The sequence below is a fragment of the Somniosus microcephalus genome, unplaced genomic scaffold (assembly GCF_052327205.1).
Source record: "Somniosus microcephalus isolate GS21.2 unplaced genomic scaffold, FLI_Smic_1.0 unresolved_chr4, whole genome shotgun sequence".
NCBI lineage: Eukaryota > Metazoa > Chordata > Chondrichthyes > Squaliformes > Somniosidae > Somniosus > Somniosus microcephalus.
In genome coordinates, this window is record NW_028225182.1 from 42,834,528 (window position 1) to 42,852,240 (window position 17,713).

General features: G+C 48.1%; 1 protein-coding gene across 1 annotated transcript in view; it reads left to right on the forward strand.

The window, feature by feature from the left end:
• The window catches only part of LOC147090641 (polyunsaturated fatty acid 5-lipoxygenase-like), an 81,698-nt gene that overhangs the window by 1,218 nt on the left and 62,767 nt on the right, over positions 1-17,713 (forward strand). The window contains exons 2-5 of the mRNA XM_085977404.1: positions 591-807; positions 9,624-9,705; positions 10,518-10,640; positions 11,523-11,629. Coding sequence (XP_085833530.1) covers positions 591-807; positions 9,624-9,705; positions 10,518-10,640; positions 11,523-11,629 — 529 coding nt within the window. The remainder of the gene's footprint in view (positions 1-590; positions 808-9,623; positions 9,706-10,517; positions 10,641-11,522; positions 11,630-17,713) is intronic.

The following is a 17,713-nucleotide window of genomic DNA, read 5'->3' on the forward strand; positions in this document are numbered from 1 at the left end:
GCCTTTACTATAATAAAGGTGCTATATCATTGCAAGTTGTTGCTGTTGGTCTATGCGACTATAGAAGGCATCACCACCGAGCCTTGTGCTGTTCTTGCATGACATTAACACACACGTTGACCTGAATCAGTCATTCATGAAAGAAAGACTTCTGAAATAATACTGAGCGGCCTGCGGGTGGCGCTGTCCAGGGAGAGTATAAATACTCGGGCACGGGCCCAGCTTGCGCAGGACATTCTTAACAGGAACTAGTGAAGGACACAGCTAGACCTCCATGTTGTAAAACAGTTGATTAAAGCTTTGTTTAACGCTTAGGCCAAGTGCCTAGTAGTTGTCTTACGTCACACGTTGTTTCCAGCATTGCATCACTATGTTGTGATCGGGAGGCAAATGCTTAGAATGCTGACAGCAATTATATCACTCCTACTGCCGCCTGAGGTCAAGTAACTCAGTACAGACCAGAGGTTCAAACCTGCACCTTCTGGTCTGTAGTAGTACCGGGCAGCGCAGTTATGCACTGGGTTATCCCGCTCTTGCCTTACATGTTGCATTCTAACCCCCACCCCACCCCGGTCTAACTTCATTTGCAGGTGGATGAGTATGAAATCACCAGCGACCAGGACCTTGGGACCATTTGGTTTGTGGAGCTGGAAGTGACTCCACACCTGCCACCAGATTACTGGTTCCTGGGGAAAGATTACTGGTTCTGCTGCTCTGTGACGGTGGAGACCCCCTCGGGAAAGACCTACCGCTTCCCCTGCTACAGGTGGCTGGACAACTGCACCGTACGCCTCCGGGAAGGAGCAGGTGAGATGGTAGAGTCCAGGATCGTTGGAGGGTTGGTAAAGCTGACCCAAAGAGAGAAAGAACTTGTATTCATATAGCACCTGTCACGGCCTCAGGACGTCCCAAAGCGTTTTAAGCCAGTGAAGTACCTTTGAAGTGTAGTCACTGTTGTACTGTAGGTAACTTGACAGACAATTTTGCGCACAGCAAACTCCCACAAACAGCAATGTGATAATGGCCAGATTAACTGTATTTCTGTGATGTTGGTTCAGGGATAAATATTGGCCAGGACACCGGGGAGCACTACCCCTGGTCTTCCTTGAAATAGTGCCGTGGGATCTTGTACGTCCACCTGATGGGGCCTCGGTTTAACGTCTCATTTGAAAGACGGCACCTTTCAAGCTTAAATTACATTTTGAGCACGTTACGGAGCATTTTTCCAACACCAGCCCAGGTTACTGGATAAGCTCCTGTGCCTGTAGCATATTCAGAATAAGGGATGGGCCTTGAACATCAAAATCCAGTACAGCCACACTCCTTAGGCAGCGGAACAGCTGTGACAGCACGTTTTGCTGGCATAGATCCATTTTTTCAGTGTCTTGTATAATCGGAGTTGATATATTTTTTTTTTATTCGTTTCTGGGATGTGGGTGTCGCTGACAAGGCCAGCATTTATTGCCCATCCCTAATTGCCCCTGAGAAGCTGGTGGTGAGCCGCCATCTTGAACCGCTGCAGTCCATGTGGTGAATGTGCTCCCACAGTGCTGTTAGGTAGGGAGTTCCAGGAGTTTGACCCAGTGATGATGAAGGATCGGCGATATACTTCTAAGTCAGGATGGTGTGTGACTTGGAGGGGAACTTGGAGGTGGTGCTGTTCCCATGCACCTGCTGCCCTTGTCCTTCTAGGTGGTCGAGGTCGCGGGTTTGGGAGGTGCTGCCGAAGAAACCTTGGTGAGTTGCTGCAGTGCATCTTGTAGATGGTACACACTGCAGCCACGGTGCACCAGTGGTGGAGGGAGTGAATGTTTAAGGTGGTAGATGGGGTGCCAATCAAGCGGGCTGCTTTGTCCTGGATGGTGTCGAGCTTCTTGAATGTTGTTGGAGCTGCACTCATCCAGGCAAGTGGAGAGTATTCCATCACACTCCTGACTTGTGCCTTGTAGATGGTGGAAAGGCTTTGGGGAATTAGGTGAGTTACTCACCGCAGAATACCCAGCCTCTGGCCTGCTCTTGTGGTCACAGTATTTACGTGGCTGGTCAGTTAAGTTTCTGGTCAGTGGTGACCCCCAGCGTGTTGTTGGTGGGGGATTCGGCGATGGTAATGCCGTTGAATGTCAAGGGGCGGGGTTTGGACTCTCGCTTGTTGGAGATAGTCATTGCCTGGCGCTTGAGTGGCGTGAATGTTACTTGCCACTTACCAGCCTAAGCCTGAGTGTCATCCAGATCTTGCTGCATGCGGGCATGGACTGATTCATTATCTGAGGAGTTGCGATGGAACTGAACACTGTGCAATCATCAGCGAACATCCCCACTTCTTGATATCCGAACATATACATATGGATCATCCACTCAGCATTTCTGGCTGAAGATGGTTGCAAATGCTTCAGGCGTGTCTTTTGCACTCGCGTACTGTGCTCCGTCATTATTGAGTATGGAGATATTTGTAAAGTATGCGAATATACTTAATATACAATAAGGAAGAGACAGCTTAGAAGGTTCGACGTAAGTCTTTACTTCATACCAACAGGCGGGAACTGAGGGGAGATCAGTACCCACAGTACTATTTATACCCCTATGGCCAGGAGTGGTACTACTGTATCACTGCGCCCTACAAAGTAGTGCTGCCCTGGCCATAGGTTTAAAGTAACATACATATTACATACACAACATTCCTCCCCTTTTAATTAAAACGTACCCGTGCAATTAAGTCAATAGATGCCCCATAACTAGGGCTAATAACATTTGGTAACACAACATACATAACATATTTACATCAGAGTTGTCTACCTATATATATATAAAAAGAAACATGTTATAGATTCAGTCTCTGAGGAGGCCTCCTGTCTCGACTAGGATAACATCTTTCTCTAGTCGGTCTCGGTGTAGGCGGCGGTACTTCCGTCACCACTTCACCGCTGGAGTCGTCGGTGTCTGATGGCACATCCTGTGCCGTGGAGCTCACTGGAGTGATGAACTCCTCGCAATCCTGAGACTTCTGTAGCGACGAGCTGGGCCGTGATTCCGCTGGAACAATGTGCTGAGACGTTTGAGGTAGTGAATCAGTTGGGTTTCTGGACTCCACAAGTTGATCAGCATGTCGTCTGATTATGCCATCCCCAGTATCCACTGTGTACATCAAAGGTCCCTGGCGGGCCTTTATCGTACCAGACCGCCACTTTTCATTTCTATAATCACGGGCCAACACTTGCTGCCCCACCTCGAAGCTCCGTGTCTGTCTGTCAGGAGCCCTACGAAATACTCGGTTTTCCACATCTCTCCGGATGTTTGGTCTGAGCAATTCGAGGCGAGACCTTAACCTTCTATTAAAGAACATGACGGCGGGGGCCTGGTTGGTCACCGTATGTGCAGCATTACGGTACGCGAATAGGAAATTGTCCACCTTATGTTGTAGTGGCAACCTTTCCTCCCCCATTGCCTTGATGGCCTTTTTAAAAGCCTGTACAAATCGCTCTGCCAGCCCATTTGTAGCCGGATGATATGGTGCGGACGTATAATGTCGCACTCCATTCCTTTTTAGGAATGCTTGAAATTCTTCTGCCACAAATTGTGGCCCATTGTCCGAACAGACTTGCTCGGGCACCCCGTTTCGGGCAAAAATGGTCCTTAAGGCTGCGACCATCTTTTCGGCTGTCGTTGATGACATCTTTATGACCTCCGGCCATTTTGAGTGGGCGTCCACTACAATAAGGAACATCACATCCATGAAGGGCCCAGCGAAGTCCACGTGGATCCTTTGCCACGGCGTTGAGGGCCACTCCCACGGATGTAGTGGGGCTTGGGGTGGTACGTTCTGTACCATCTGGCACCCTTGGCATGCTTTTGCTACTTCCGCGATGTCCCTGTCAATGCCGGGCCACCGGACGTAGGCTCTGGCGAGGCTTTTCATTTTGACACCCCCCAGATGACCTTCGTGTAAGTCCCGCAACACTTTATGTTGTAATTTTTGAGGGACCACCACCCTGGCTCCGCACATCAATGTGCCCCGGCATACGGACAACTGGTCCTTCCTTGCCGAAAACGCTGGCAATGATGCGTCACCCTGCGCCGGCCAGCCTTTCACGGTCAATTCGTAAACCCTTGCCAGTGTCGGGTCGTTCTGTGTTTCCCGCTCGATACATTGGCTGGTGATGGGCAAGTGTTCCATAACCGCCGTATGATATATTTCCACGGGGTCCTGTACTATCTCTTCGATCTCGGTAGGCAAGGGTAGCCGCGACAGGCCATCCGCATTGCCATGCTGTTTGGTACCCTTATATTCGATAAGGTACTGGTGTGCTCCTAAGAACAGTGACCATCTCTGTAGCCTTTGGGCCGTCATCAGGGGCACCCCTTTTGTTGGATTAAATATGGACACCAACGGTTGATGATCCGTCAGTAGTGTGAAACGTTGCCCATGTAGATAGTGGTGGAATTTTTTTACACCCCACACCAGACTGAGGGCCTCCCTGTCGATTTGCGCATAGTTTCTTTCGGCTGTAGTTAACGACCTTGAGGCAAATGCTATTGGCCTCTCCGTCCCATTGGGAAATTTGTGTGACAACACTGCCCCTATACCATACGGGGAGGCGTCACATGCCAACCTCATTGGCATTTTTGGGTCAAAGTGTGCGAGCACTTCCTTTGATGTAATGAGTTGTTTACCCTTTTTAAAAGCAGCCTCACACACTTCGTCCCAATTCCAGGAGACTCCCTTTTGCAGCAATGAATTTAGTGGATGTAAAATGGACGATAAGTTCGGGAGGAACTTATGGTAATAGTTTATAAGGCCTAAGAATGATCGTAACTGAGATACATTCTCAGGGGGCGGGGCCTTCACTACTGCCTCGATCTTTTCCGGGGACTTATGCAGGCCTTCCTTATCTATAATGTGACCACAGTATGAGATACGTTCCTGGAAAAACTCACATTTCTGCTTGTTCGCCCTGAGTCCGTATTGTTGCAACCGCAGAAGTACTCGCTCCAGGTTAGCGAGGTGGTCGTTATCCGTTTGTCCTGTCACCAGGATGTCATCCAGGTAGCACTGCGTTCCTGGAATGCCCTGTAGGACCTGTTCCATGGTCCTCTGCCATATGGCTGGGGCGGACGCCACACCAAATACCAGGCAATTGTACTGGTACAATCCCTTGTGTGTGTTAATCGTTAGGAGCTTTTTCGAGTCCTGCTCCACCTCCATCTGTAAATAAGCTTGACAAAGGTCAATCTTCGTAAAGTGTCTACCCCCAGCTAACGATGCGAATATGTCCTCTATCCGCGGCAGCGGATACTGTACCGTGTGCAGGACTGGGTTAATAGTTATCTTAAAATCCCCGCAAATGCGAACCTTCTTTGGTTCCCCCGGCGTGTTATTTGCAGATTTCTTTATAACTGGGATGATGGGCGTGGCCCACTCACTCCACTCAATCTTTGTAAGGACACCTGCACTCTCTAAGGCATCCAGTTCTGCTTCCACAGCTGGCCGAATGACGTAAGGCACCGGTCTGGCCTTACAAAACTTGGGGTTTGCATCTTGAGCAATAGTTATTTTTGCTCTAATGTCCTTTAAGGTCCCCAGCCCTTGTTGGAACACCTCTGGCGTTTTTGCCAATATTTTCGACAGCCTGTTTGTAATGGTTGTATCATCCTTGGTGGTCTCTACTTTTATCTCGTGTATCGACTTCCAGTCGAAATGGATTTTTCTTATCCATTCCCTACCCAAAAGTGGTGGTCCACCGTTTGGTAGGACGTATAAATAAAGTCCTGGCACTTTTCTGCCGTTGTATTTAACTGTTATTTGCATTTTTCCCTTCGGGTAAACTTTTTGTCCCGTATATGTTTTTAATTTGATTTCGGTATCCTTTAAGGGAATGCGTTTGAACAGCCTGTTATAATCTTGTTCATTAATTACTGATAGGGCTGAACCTGTGTCCAGCTCCATATTAACTTCGATGCCTGCTACCTTCATTTTAACCCACATTGTGCTGTGGTCCTCCGTTTTGTCTACACCATATAACTTGAGACATCCCAGACCTTTAGGCTCTGCTTTTGTGCCTTCCTGTGACTCGTCTGAGCTACTGTCAGATATCTTATGTATTTTTGTCCTTGCCTTGGTACTGCTTGGATTGCCCCCACTATTGGGTTTCGTACCCGACCGACAAACTTTCGCTATATGCCCCTTTTTCCCACACTGCCGGCATATTTTATCACGAAACCAACAATTACTTTGGTCGTGGGTGGTTTTGCCACAACGGTAGCATTTACCTTTGTGAAATGTCACCTCATGGGTGTCATAGCCGGTTGTATGTTGTCGTATTTGAGCAGCACCCTGTGCTGCTGCTTCATGTGACGATGCTATTTCCATCGCCTGATCTAGGCTGAGCTGTTTCTTGGCTAGCAACCGTTTTCGTGTACTCTCATTTAACATGCCACAGACAAATCTGTCTCTGATCGCTTCCGCCAAAAAGGCTCCAAACTGGCAATGTTTGGACAACCGTCTGAGCTCAGCCAAATAGGCTGCCTGCGACTCATCATTCCTTTGGTCGCGTCTGTAAAAGCGGTACCTTTCCGCTATAAATGGTGGCTTAGGGTTTAAATGTTCCTTTAACGTATCAACAATTTGGGCATACGTTTTGTCTGCTGGCTTTTCTGGAGTAAGAAGATTCCTCAGCAGACCATATGTTTTTGCCCCCATAGAATTTAATAAGGTTGCTGCCTTTTCGTCATCTTTCACCTTGTTTACTATGCAATAAAGTTCATGCCTTTCTACATATGCATCCCATTCTTCTATGTCGGCAACAAATTCTGACAACCGAGCTTCTTTAGCCATTTTTAAAACTGCTGAAGAAGTTTTCCCGCCTTTTTCCACTAGATGGCGCTGTTGTTTTTATTTTAAACTGCTGAAGAGAAAAACTTTTCCCCTTTGTCCACTAGATGGCGCTTTTCCCGCCTTTTCTCCCTCTGCTGTCAACGACGTCTCTCCAGGTTCGTTATTTTTGGCCCTTGCAGCTCCCGTTATTGCCACCGCCGCTATTACAAATACCTTCCCCTCTCGTGGCCCGCTAGTCCTCGTGGCTCCGTTTGTTCCCCAGATCGCCTGCCCATTCTGGCCCTTGCAGCTCGCGTTCCCCGGGAAGGATTGCAGTTTACCTGGCCCTGGGTGGATTTTTGCCCCGTGTCTGGAACGCCCGTTCAGCCTCTTCTCTCAGCTGCCGCAGCCTCCGCTGGAAACCTCTCTCTCTCGCTCCGTTGCTGCCGCTCCTCCTGAACTGGGCGGCCTCCTTCGGTCGACGCTGGACTCTGCAGGCTGGTAAGAAGCTTCTCTCCCCGTACTGCTACCGATCCTTTGTTGCACCTTGTACTGGTGAGTTCGAACGTTACTCGTCGCCAGTGTAAAGTATGCGAATATACTTAATATACAATAAGGAAGAGACAGCTTAGAAGGTTCGACGTAAGTCTTTACTTCATACCAACAGGCGGGAACTGAGGGGAGATCAGTACCCACAGTACTATTTATACCCCTATGGCCAGGAGTGGTACTACTGTATCACTGCGCCCTACAAAGTAGTCCTGCCCTGGCCATAGGTTTAAAGTAACATACATATTACATACACAACAATATTCATCGAGCCTCCTCTTCCCATTAGTTGTTTAATGGTCCACCACCATTCGCGACTGGATGTGGCAGGACTGCAGAGCTTTGATCTGAAATGTTGATTGTGGGATCGCTTAGCTCTGTCTCTGGCATGCTGCCTCCGCTATTTAGCATGCTGTGTTGCAGCCTCTCCAATTTGGCACTTCATTTTTAGGTACGCCTGGTGCTGCTCCTGGCACGCACTTCTGTACTCCTCATTGAACCCAGGTTGGTCCCCTGGCTTGTTGGTAATGGTAGAGTGAAGGTTATGCTGGCTCATGAGGTTACAGATTGCTGCTGCTGATGGCCCACAGCACCTCTTGGATGCCCAGTTTTGAGCGGCTAGGTCTGTCCTGAATCTATCCCATTTAGCACAGTGGTAGTGCCACACAACACGATGGAGGGTGTCCTCACTGTGGAGACGAGACTTTGTCTCCACACGGACTGTGCGGTGGTCACTGCTACCAACGCTGTCATGGACAGATACATCTGCGACAGGTAGATTGGTGAGAACGCGGTCAAGTAGGTTTTTCCCTCATGTTGGTTCTCTCACCACCTGTCGCAGGCCCAGACTGGCAGCTATGTCCTTCAAGGCTCGGCCAGCTCGGTCAGTAGTGGTGCTGCCGAGCCAGTCTTGGTGATGGACATTGAAGTCCCCCACCCAGAGTACATTCTGTGCCCTTGCTACGCTCATTGCTTCTTCCAAGTGGTGTTCGACATGGAGGAGTGCTGATTCATCAGCTGAGGGAGGGCGGTAGGTGATAATCAGCAGGAGGTTTCCTTGCCCATGCTTGATCTGAAGCCGTGGGACTTCATGGGGTTTGAAGTCAATGTTGTGGACTCCCAGAGCCACTCCTTCCCGACTGTATACCACTGTGCCGTCACATCTGGTGGGTCTGTCCTGCTGGTGGGACAGGACATACCCAGGGATGATGATGGAGCAGTCTGGGACATTGGCTGAAAGGTATGATTCTGTGACTATGACTATATCAGGCTGTTTCTTGACTAGTCTGTGGGACATCACTCCCAGTGTTGGCACAAGACCCCAGATGTTAGTATAACCCATCCGAACCCATGATTAGATTCACTCCAGGTATCGAATATTGTGTAGATAAATCATTCGTATCCTTTCATTAGATTTCAGTGAGTAACTGATTCCTGAGTGCTATCAAGCGGCACTTACTCACCAATAACCTGCTCACTGATGCCCAATTTGGGTTCCGCCAAGACCACTCGGCTCCCGACCTCATTACAACCTTGGTCCAAACTTGGCACCCCATCCACCACCTTATACATTCACTCCCTCCACCACCGGCGCACCGTGGCTGCAGTGTGTCCCATCTACAAGATGCACTGCAGCAACTCGCCAAGGCTTCTTTGGCAGCACCTCCCAAACCCGCGATCTCTTTCATCTGGAAGCACAAGGGCAGTAGGCGCACGGGGACACCACCACCTCCAAGTTACACACCATCCTGACTTTGAAGTATATCACCATTCCTTCATTGTCGCTGGGTCAAAATCCTGGAACTCCCTCCCTAACAGCACTGAGGGAGCACCTTCACCACACGGACTGCAGCGCTTCAAGAAGATGGCTCACCACCACCTTCTCAAGGGCAATTAGGGATGGGCAATAAATGCTGGCCTTGCCAGCGATGCCCACATCCCATGCACGAATAAAAAAAAATTATTGTATCTATCTTTATATATATATATTTTTTTACCTATATATACATAAACTATCTAAACCCCTGGATTAGATTCCAACCTCTAACTCACTCCTGGGTATCCATTATTCTATACATATATACACCTACATTACAACAGTGAGTACACATCAAAAATATATCATTGCCTGTAAAGTGCTATGGGACGTCCTGAGGTTGTGAAAGGTGCTATAGTCTTTTTTTCTAAAGCCCTCGATTAGATTGCAGCCTGTTCCTCACCCTTGGATATCTCATTCTCTATTTAACACCTGAATGTTCCTTTGCAGCTAAGAGAGTCTGCGATGACAAGTGGCCCATATTACTGTCCCATCGCCAGCAAGAACTGCAGGAGAGACAGAAGCTCTACAGGTAATTCCCAGGTATCTCAGCTGTATTTATAGAGAGACTCAGTCACACAGCCAGTACCAACGGGACTGCCGGTTAATTTTCTGACCGAGAGTCCATGTGATAAAGTTATGGAATGTCATTGCCCAAGGAGATTGTCTTCTAAACAGGCAACAGGCGCCTAACAATGGGTCACCGCCACATGCAATCACAGCACGGTGGCATAGTGGTTAGCACTGTTGCCTCACAGCGCCAGGGACCCGGGTTCGAATCCGGCCTCGGGTGACTGTCTGTGTGGAGTTTGCACATTCTCCCCGTGTTTGCGTGGGTTTCCTCCGGGTGCTCCGGTTTCCTCCCACAGTCCAAAGATGTGCGGGTTAGGTTGATTGGCTATGATAAATTGACCCTTAGTGTTAGGGGGATTAAATACGTGGGGTTACGGGGATCGGGTGGGATATGTGTCGGTGCAGGCTCGATGGGCCGAAATGGCCTCTATCTGCACTGTGGGGTTTCTGTGATTCTGTGATTCTGTGAACTGGTGCATTGCCAAGATCTCCAAACTGTGGAATTCCTTCCCTCCCTCATTCTCCCTTTCTACAAGTACATAGAATACGGAAGGTATTTCAATTTAATGTTAAATCCTCATAGATGCAAAGAAAGAAAGAAATTGCATTTCTATAGCGCCTTTCACAAGCGTTTCACAGCCACTGTAGTATTTTTGAAGTGTAGTCACTGTTGTAATGTGGAAACAAAATCCTGATCCATTTGAAAGATTTTATTTGAACACAGACTTGTCTCTGCCTCATGGTCTAACAATGCTTCCCTTTGTGTTCCAGGTGGAAGGATTGGGCCCCCAATATGCCAAGGTACATTGATGCCGATTCGGTCGATGACCTTCCCGTGGATTTGAGGTTCAGTTCCGAGAAACAACGAGATTTCAAATACAACTTGGTATTGGCGTAGGTATCACATTGATAGTTGTGAGGCACCGTAGAAACCGGGTAATGGCTGGTCTACCGCGGCAAACTTCATTAGCCTGAGGCCTGGCCCTGACTGATCTTCTCTAGGCTCTGGGAATAGGTCTGTTACTGGTGCTGGAGTCCCTGAGTTCTCACTCAGTCAGGGCCTGATACTGGTACCCATGTACCCCCATACTCACTGTATACAATGTTCCAGATCAGATCCCAAGGAGGAGGTCCTATCAGAACAGATGGTTTATCATCAAATTATAGAAACTTACAGCACAGAAGGAGGCCATTCGGCCCGTCGTGCCTGTGCTGTCTCTTTGAAAGAGCAGTCATGCTGAGTCCCACACCCCCCACTTTTTGTCGCTAACCCTGTAAGTTCCTCATCCTCAAGTACCTGTCCAACACCCCTTTAAAATTATTGATGGCATCAGCTTCCAGCGCCTTTTCAGGTTTTTCAATCTGTGACCTCTGGTTCTTGACCCAGCCACCAGAGGGAATAGTTTATCTTTATCTACTCTATTAAAATCTCTCATCATCTTGAAAACCTCTATAAGGTCACCTCTTCACCTTCTCTGCTCCAAGGAGAACAGTCCTAACTTTTCCAACCTCTCCTCATAACAAGGAGAACAATCCCAGCTTCTCTAGTCTCTCCACGTAACTAAAGTCCCTCATCCCTGGTAACATCCTGGTGAACCTGCTCTGAACCCTTTCCAAAGCCTGGACATCTTTCCTGAGGAGTATATTTGTGGCAACAGAGCCAAATTCCAAACTAGGAGTCAGCGTTAATAGTCAGAGGAGTTACTCAGCCTCCAGACAGTGACGGAGGCCACAGCCTTTGTATAACGCTGCACCATTGTGTGTTTATTTCTTTAGTATTGGAGAGCTGCAACTGAAGAAGTTTCTGCACATGTTTGAACAATCCTGGACCACCCCAGAGGACTTTGATAAGATCTTCAGGAAAGTCGACAGTCCCATTGCAGGTAATGGTGAGCGACCAACAATTGGGAAAGGGGTGATTGGATTCATAATCTGATACAGCACCATTACAAATTCAACAATACGATATTAATCACACTGGAGAGACCAACTGGAAAAAAAGAAAGATGAGAATTTTCTTTATGCAGCGAGTTGTTATGATGTGGAATGAACTTCCTTAAAGGGCACTGGAAGCAGATTCAATTGTAGCTTTCAAAAGGGGATTGGATAAATACTTGGAAAGGAAAAACTGGCAGGGCTCTGGGGAAAGAGCAGGGGAGTGGGATTAATTGGAGAGTTCTTTCAAAGAGCTAGCACTGACACGATGGGCCGAGTGGCCGCCTGTGCTGTATGATTGTGTGATAGGGTAGTCAAGAAGGAGATGGTTCCACTTGTGGGTGAGTCTAAAGCTATAGGCCATCAATATAATATAGTCACTAATAAATCCAGTAAGGAATTCAGGAGATACGTCTTTACGCAGAGAGTGGTGGGAATGTGGAATTCTCTACCACGTGGAGTGGTTGAGGTGAATCGCATAGATGCATTTAAAGTTAAGCTAGATAAGGTTTTTTATTCATTCATGGGATGTGGGCTTCACTAGCAAGGCCAGCATTTATTGCTCATCCCTAGTTTCCCTAGAGAAACTGGTGGTGAGCCGCCTTCTTGAACCGCTGCAGTCCGTGTGGTGAATGTACTCTCTCAGTGCTGTTAGTGAGGGAGTTCCAGGACTTTGAACCAGCGAGGGTGAAAGAACGGCAATATACGTGCAAGTCAGGATGGTGTATGAATTAGAGGGGAACTTGGAGGTAATGGTGTTCCCATGCGCCTGCTGCCCTTGTCCTTCTAGGTGGTAGAGATCGTGGGTTTGGTAGGTGCTGTCGAAGAAGCCTTGGCAAGTTGCTGTAATGCATCTTGTGGATGGTTCATGAGGTAGAAAGGAATAGAAGGATATGTTGATAGGGTGAGATGAAGTAAGATGGCAGGAGGCTCGTGTGGAGCATAATCACCAGCATAGACCAGTTGGGTCGAATGGCCTGTTTCTCTGCTACTGAGAGAGTACCTTCACCACACAGACTGCAGCGGTTCAAGAAGGCAGCTCACCACCAGCTACTCAAGGGAGATTAGGGATGGGCAATAAATGCTGGCTTTATCTAGCTTTCCATTGAATGCATCTATGTGATTCACCTCAACCACTCACGTGGTAGAGAATTCCACATTCTCACCACTTCCTGCGTAGAGACGTATCTCCTGAGTTCCTTACTGGATTTATTAGTGACTATCTTATATTAACGGCCTATAGCTTTAGACTCACCCACTAGTGGAAACATCTTCTTCGTGACTGTAAGTTGTATGTGATTTGATGTAGACCTAACATGGGGCGGTAAAGCCCCAAATAGTTCCTTAGTGAGGAGGAAAGGCGAGGGGTTTATGGAATTCTCTGGCTTCTTGCCCTCTATTTGACGGGGTACTGAAACCCAGTGATCTGACACCAACCTCAGAGTTGCATTGGTGCAGTCTTCGGAGGTGGTTGCCCTCTGTGATGGTCCTTAGTGTTGGACATCCCGGAGAGTTGTATGTTGGACATCTTGGAGAGCATAGGGGTAATGGTCAAACTTCATTGTATCTGGAGCAGCAGATCCTCCAAGATAAACAGGATGGCTTTGAACTGTCAGGAGATACTTGTCTTCTGATAAGCAAAGTGCCTGTGCAAAGAAATACATGGCAGTAATGACGTCAGCCATGAGTGATTAAAATGTAACTTTAGGGGCTAGGGTAATAAACATAGGTAGAAAGATCCATTAACTGTGGTATAGAAAGATAACAGTTAATAAAGCCTGTTCTTCAAAGAGGTTAAGAACAGTTAGGTCAAGAAGTCTTGTTTAAGGAAGTAGCTTTAGAGTCAACAATTACAAGTGTTTATGTGAATAGACTGTTTCAAAGGATTTGGGAATAGATACATCATGAGGCCTTATCTGTTACAAGTACCTTTGATGTGGACAAAATATGGTGTATACATGAGCATGGTTTTCACGAGTAATTCTTGTAGTGTATGTAACTGTTCTACCTTTAAGAGAACTATTGTATGTAACCGTCCACCTTTAAGAGAACTATTTTAGGTGTGGCACTACTTTATCTTGGCTGCTGTATACTGTGATACCGACGGTGACCACACCGGTATATAAGTGCTGTGTCAGGATTTGTTGGGCAGATTCGCACTGACCTTCGAATAGTAAAGTCCTGTTAAAGTTACTCTTGTAGTCTGTGTATTAATTCGCCATAATACCTACAGACTTTACAGTGGCGACGAGTTCGATCTTACCCTGTGGCAACAATACTTCCGAAGCAGTTAACGAGCGTCGAGAAGAGGCATCCGCCCTCGTCGTTCTGCTGAGAGAAAACTCGAGTCTGCAGAGCAAGGAAGAAGGAAGAATTCAGACACGAAGCCTTCCATCAGCAACAGGCACTGATTGTCCCTTCTGCCACGGTGGTGAGTGAGCCGATCAGCACGAGAAGCAAGTCGGCCACGGTGACTGTGAGTAAAGGGAAAATAAAAAAATAAATAAACGGAGGATAAGGGCGGTGAACTCGACCACGGTCGGGGGAAAGGAGCCGGACAGAAGTCGGGCCCAGAGGCGCTGAGACTGGGGCAGCGTGGAGCACGGAAGCCGCGGTACAAGCGGGCTGGGAGGCGCAACGGCGTCGTGAGACAGCTAGACCGCGACCGGCGAAAAAGGCCGGGCAGCTACCGAGGCCACGAGGCGCTGCGACCGGGATTGTAAGGCGCGGGAAGATATAAAAATAAATAAATCGCGGAGAACTCAGCCGCAGCCGGGGAGGAAAGCACCGGACTGCGAGAGGGCGGGGGGGCGCGATTGGAAGCCGCTGAGGGAGAGTCAGAGCCCGAGCGAGCGGGAGAGACAGAGCCCGAGCGAGGGAGACTGAGCGAGATCCAGCCCAGCGGCTGAAACTGTTCGCCGTCAACGGGTTGTACCCAGCGCCGGTTGCCCTGCCGAGAAAAGGGAACAAGGAACGCACTGAAGCTGACGCGCAGGCTGCGAACCCCGAAAGCCAGCGGTCGTCGCCCGAGGGAAAAGCTTACCCCTCCCGCGGGGGGGAAGAAGACAGAAGCGGGAAACCGCCATTTTGAAAGTGGGCGGGGAAAGAAGACAAGCGCGGGAAACCGCCATTTAAAAAAAAAGTTAAAGAAATATTTCGTTGTTGTTTCTCAGGAAGAGTGTGAAGATGCCTAAGCGTAGTAACATCAACGGTTTCGATTCCGATGTGGAAGATTGGGCCACGTATGTAGAATGCATCGAGATATATTGTAAGGTCAATAAGATAGCAAATTATGACAAAGCTCTAACCTTACTAAACTCAATGGGTGCGAAGACATACGGGTTATTGAAGCATCTTCTATCACCAGCTAAACCGACGGATCAGTCTTTCGCTAATATTGTTGCTGTCCTGAAGGATCATTTTAACCCCGCACCGCTGATGTTAGCGGAACGATCTAAATTTTACGTGAGAACACAACGAAAAGAGGAAAGCAACGCAGAGTACCTGGTTGAACTGCGTAGGCTAGCAAAATACTGTCAGTTTGGGGTAAATCTGACAGAGGCACTGAGAGACAAGTTCGTGTGCGGGATGTCGAAGGAAGGAACACAAAAACGACTGCTCGAAGAGAATGATCTTACACTTGATAAGGCTGTCCTTATTGCAGCATCGCACGAAGCCGCAGCGAGAGGCACGGCGGAAATGCAGCGGAAGACAGCGGTACTCAGTGTGGATCAAATGACTTCGGGTACAACGAAATGTTATCGTTGTGGGAAGACAACACACGACCAGAACCAATGCTGGTTTAAAAACCAGGAATGTAGAAAATGTGGCAAGCTTGGTCACATAGCTAAGGTATGCCGGTCAGGAAAGAAGACCAGCAATAATAAGTCACCGCAGAAGAAGTACAGAAAGGTACATAAGGTGACTGGGAAGAGTCCAGATGAACAGAATTCGGACTCAGACTCCAACAGCAAGGAACTGGGTAGTCTGAGGATTCACAATGTGAGTAAAGAAGCTGACCGACAAACTATCTGGGTCACACTACAGATTGCAAAAGTCCAAGTGAAGATGGAAGTGGACACCGGATCGGCGTTGACGGTCATGAATAAGCAAGATTACAAAAAGTTATTCAAACATATTCCCCTACGGGATACGGAGATAGTATTGCAGACATACACGGGGCACAAAGTATACCCCATCGGAAAGATAAAAGTCAAGGTGAGATACAAGGACAAAGATCACCAAGGGATGGACATGTATGTGCTGCCCAAGGGAGGTCCACCACTTCTGGGACGGGAGTGGATCAGGAAAATAAAGATAGACTGGCATTCACTAAACACAATGACGGTAGATTCCGGAAAGGAAGATGTCAAACCTGAACGGTTGTCCAGAATATTGGACGAAGCTAAAGAGGTATTCCAGCAAGGACTGGGAACACTGAGAGGAATTAAAGCAAAAATCAAGATTGCAGAACATGCAAGCCCAAAATTTTTCAAAGCCAGATCGGTACCTTACGCGATACGACCTGCTGTGGAGGCAGAACTGGAAGAGCTTGAACGTTCAGGGGTACTATCTAAGGTGGACTGGAGTGAGTGGGCCACGCCCATTGTTCCCGTCATGAAGTCTTCATCAAGTAACAAGCCAGGGGGACCGGGAAAGGTCCGCATCTGCGGAGACTTCAAGATCACAGTTAATCCGGTGCTTCACACGGTACAATACCCGCTTCCGCGGATTGAGGATATCTTTGCTTCATTGTCTGGCGGGAAACACTTCACCAAGATAGACCTGGCACAAGCATACTTACAAATGGAAGTTGAGGAAGAGTCGCGCCAGTATCTCACAATCAACACACACAGAGGCTTGTATCGTTATAATAGGCTGGTTTTTGGAGTAGCTTCAGCTCCAGCAATTTGGCAGAGGGCCATGGAGCCGGTCTTACAGGGTATTCCAAGCACGCAGTGTTACTTGGACGATATCCTGATTACGGGAGAAGACGAGGAGGAACACCTCACAAATTTGAAACTGGTGCTCACCAGGTTGAAGGAATATGGCCTTCGAGTTAATCGCCAGAAATGTGAGTTCTTCCAGAAACGGATCTCGTACTGCGGTCATGTCATTGACCAAGAGGGGCTGCACAAGTCACCTGACAAGATAGAAGCTGTCGTGAAGGCCCCCGCTCTGGAAAATGTATCACAGTTGAGATTGTTTCTGGGATTGATTAATTATTACCACAAGTTTCTGCCAAATCTATCCACGGTGCTGCATCCGCTGAATGCTCTGTTGCGGAAAGAAGTACCATGGAAGTGGAGCGAGGACTGTAAGAAGGCCTTTCGCAGAAGCAAGGCGTTGATTACCTCTGAGGAAGTGTTGGCTCATTTCAACCCAACGTTACCTCTTCGTCTAGCTTGTGATGCTTCCCCTTATGGAATTGGAGCAGTACTTTCACACAAGTTACCAAATGGCTCGGAAAGGCCAGTCGCATTTGCGTCCCGATCATTGACCTCCGCTGAGCGAAATTATGCTCAGATAGATAGGGAGGCCCTCAGCCTTGTGTGGGGAGTAAAGAAATTCAATCATTACCTGCAGGGCAAGAAGTTCACATTACTGACAGACCACCAACCGTTGGTGTCCATATTCAACCCTAACAAGGCCGTTTCCACTATGACAGCGCAAAGGCTACAGAGGTGGTCCGTGTTACTTGGGGCACACCAATATGACATTGAATACAAAAGGTCCAAACAGCATGGAAATGCTGATGGGTTATCGCGCCTACCATTGCCAGTAGTAGAAGAGGCGGCTACAGTGGACCCGGTAGAGATGTTCCACTCATCCATAGTGGAATGTCTACCAGTAACAAATTCGATGATCGAAAATGAAACAAGAAATGACCCGACTCTCTCACGAGTCTATGATTTAACAGTGGAGGGATGGCCAGCACATGGCGAACCAACGCTGCCCGCATTTTTGCAAAGAAAAGAACAGCTGTCAGTGTGCCGAGGAACCTTGATGTGTGGATCTAGAGTGGTGATTCC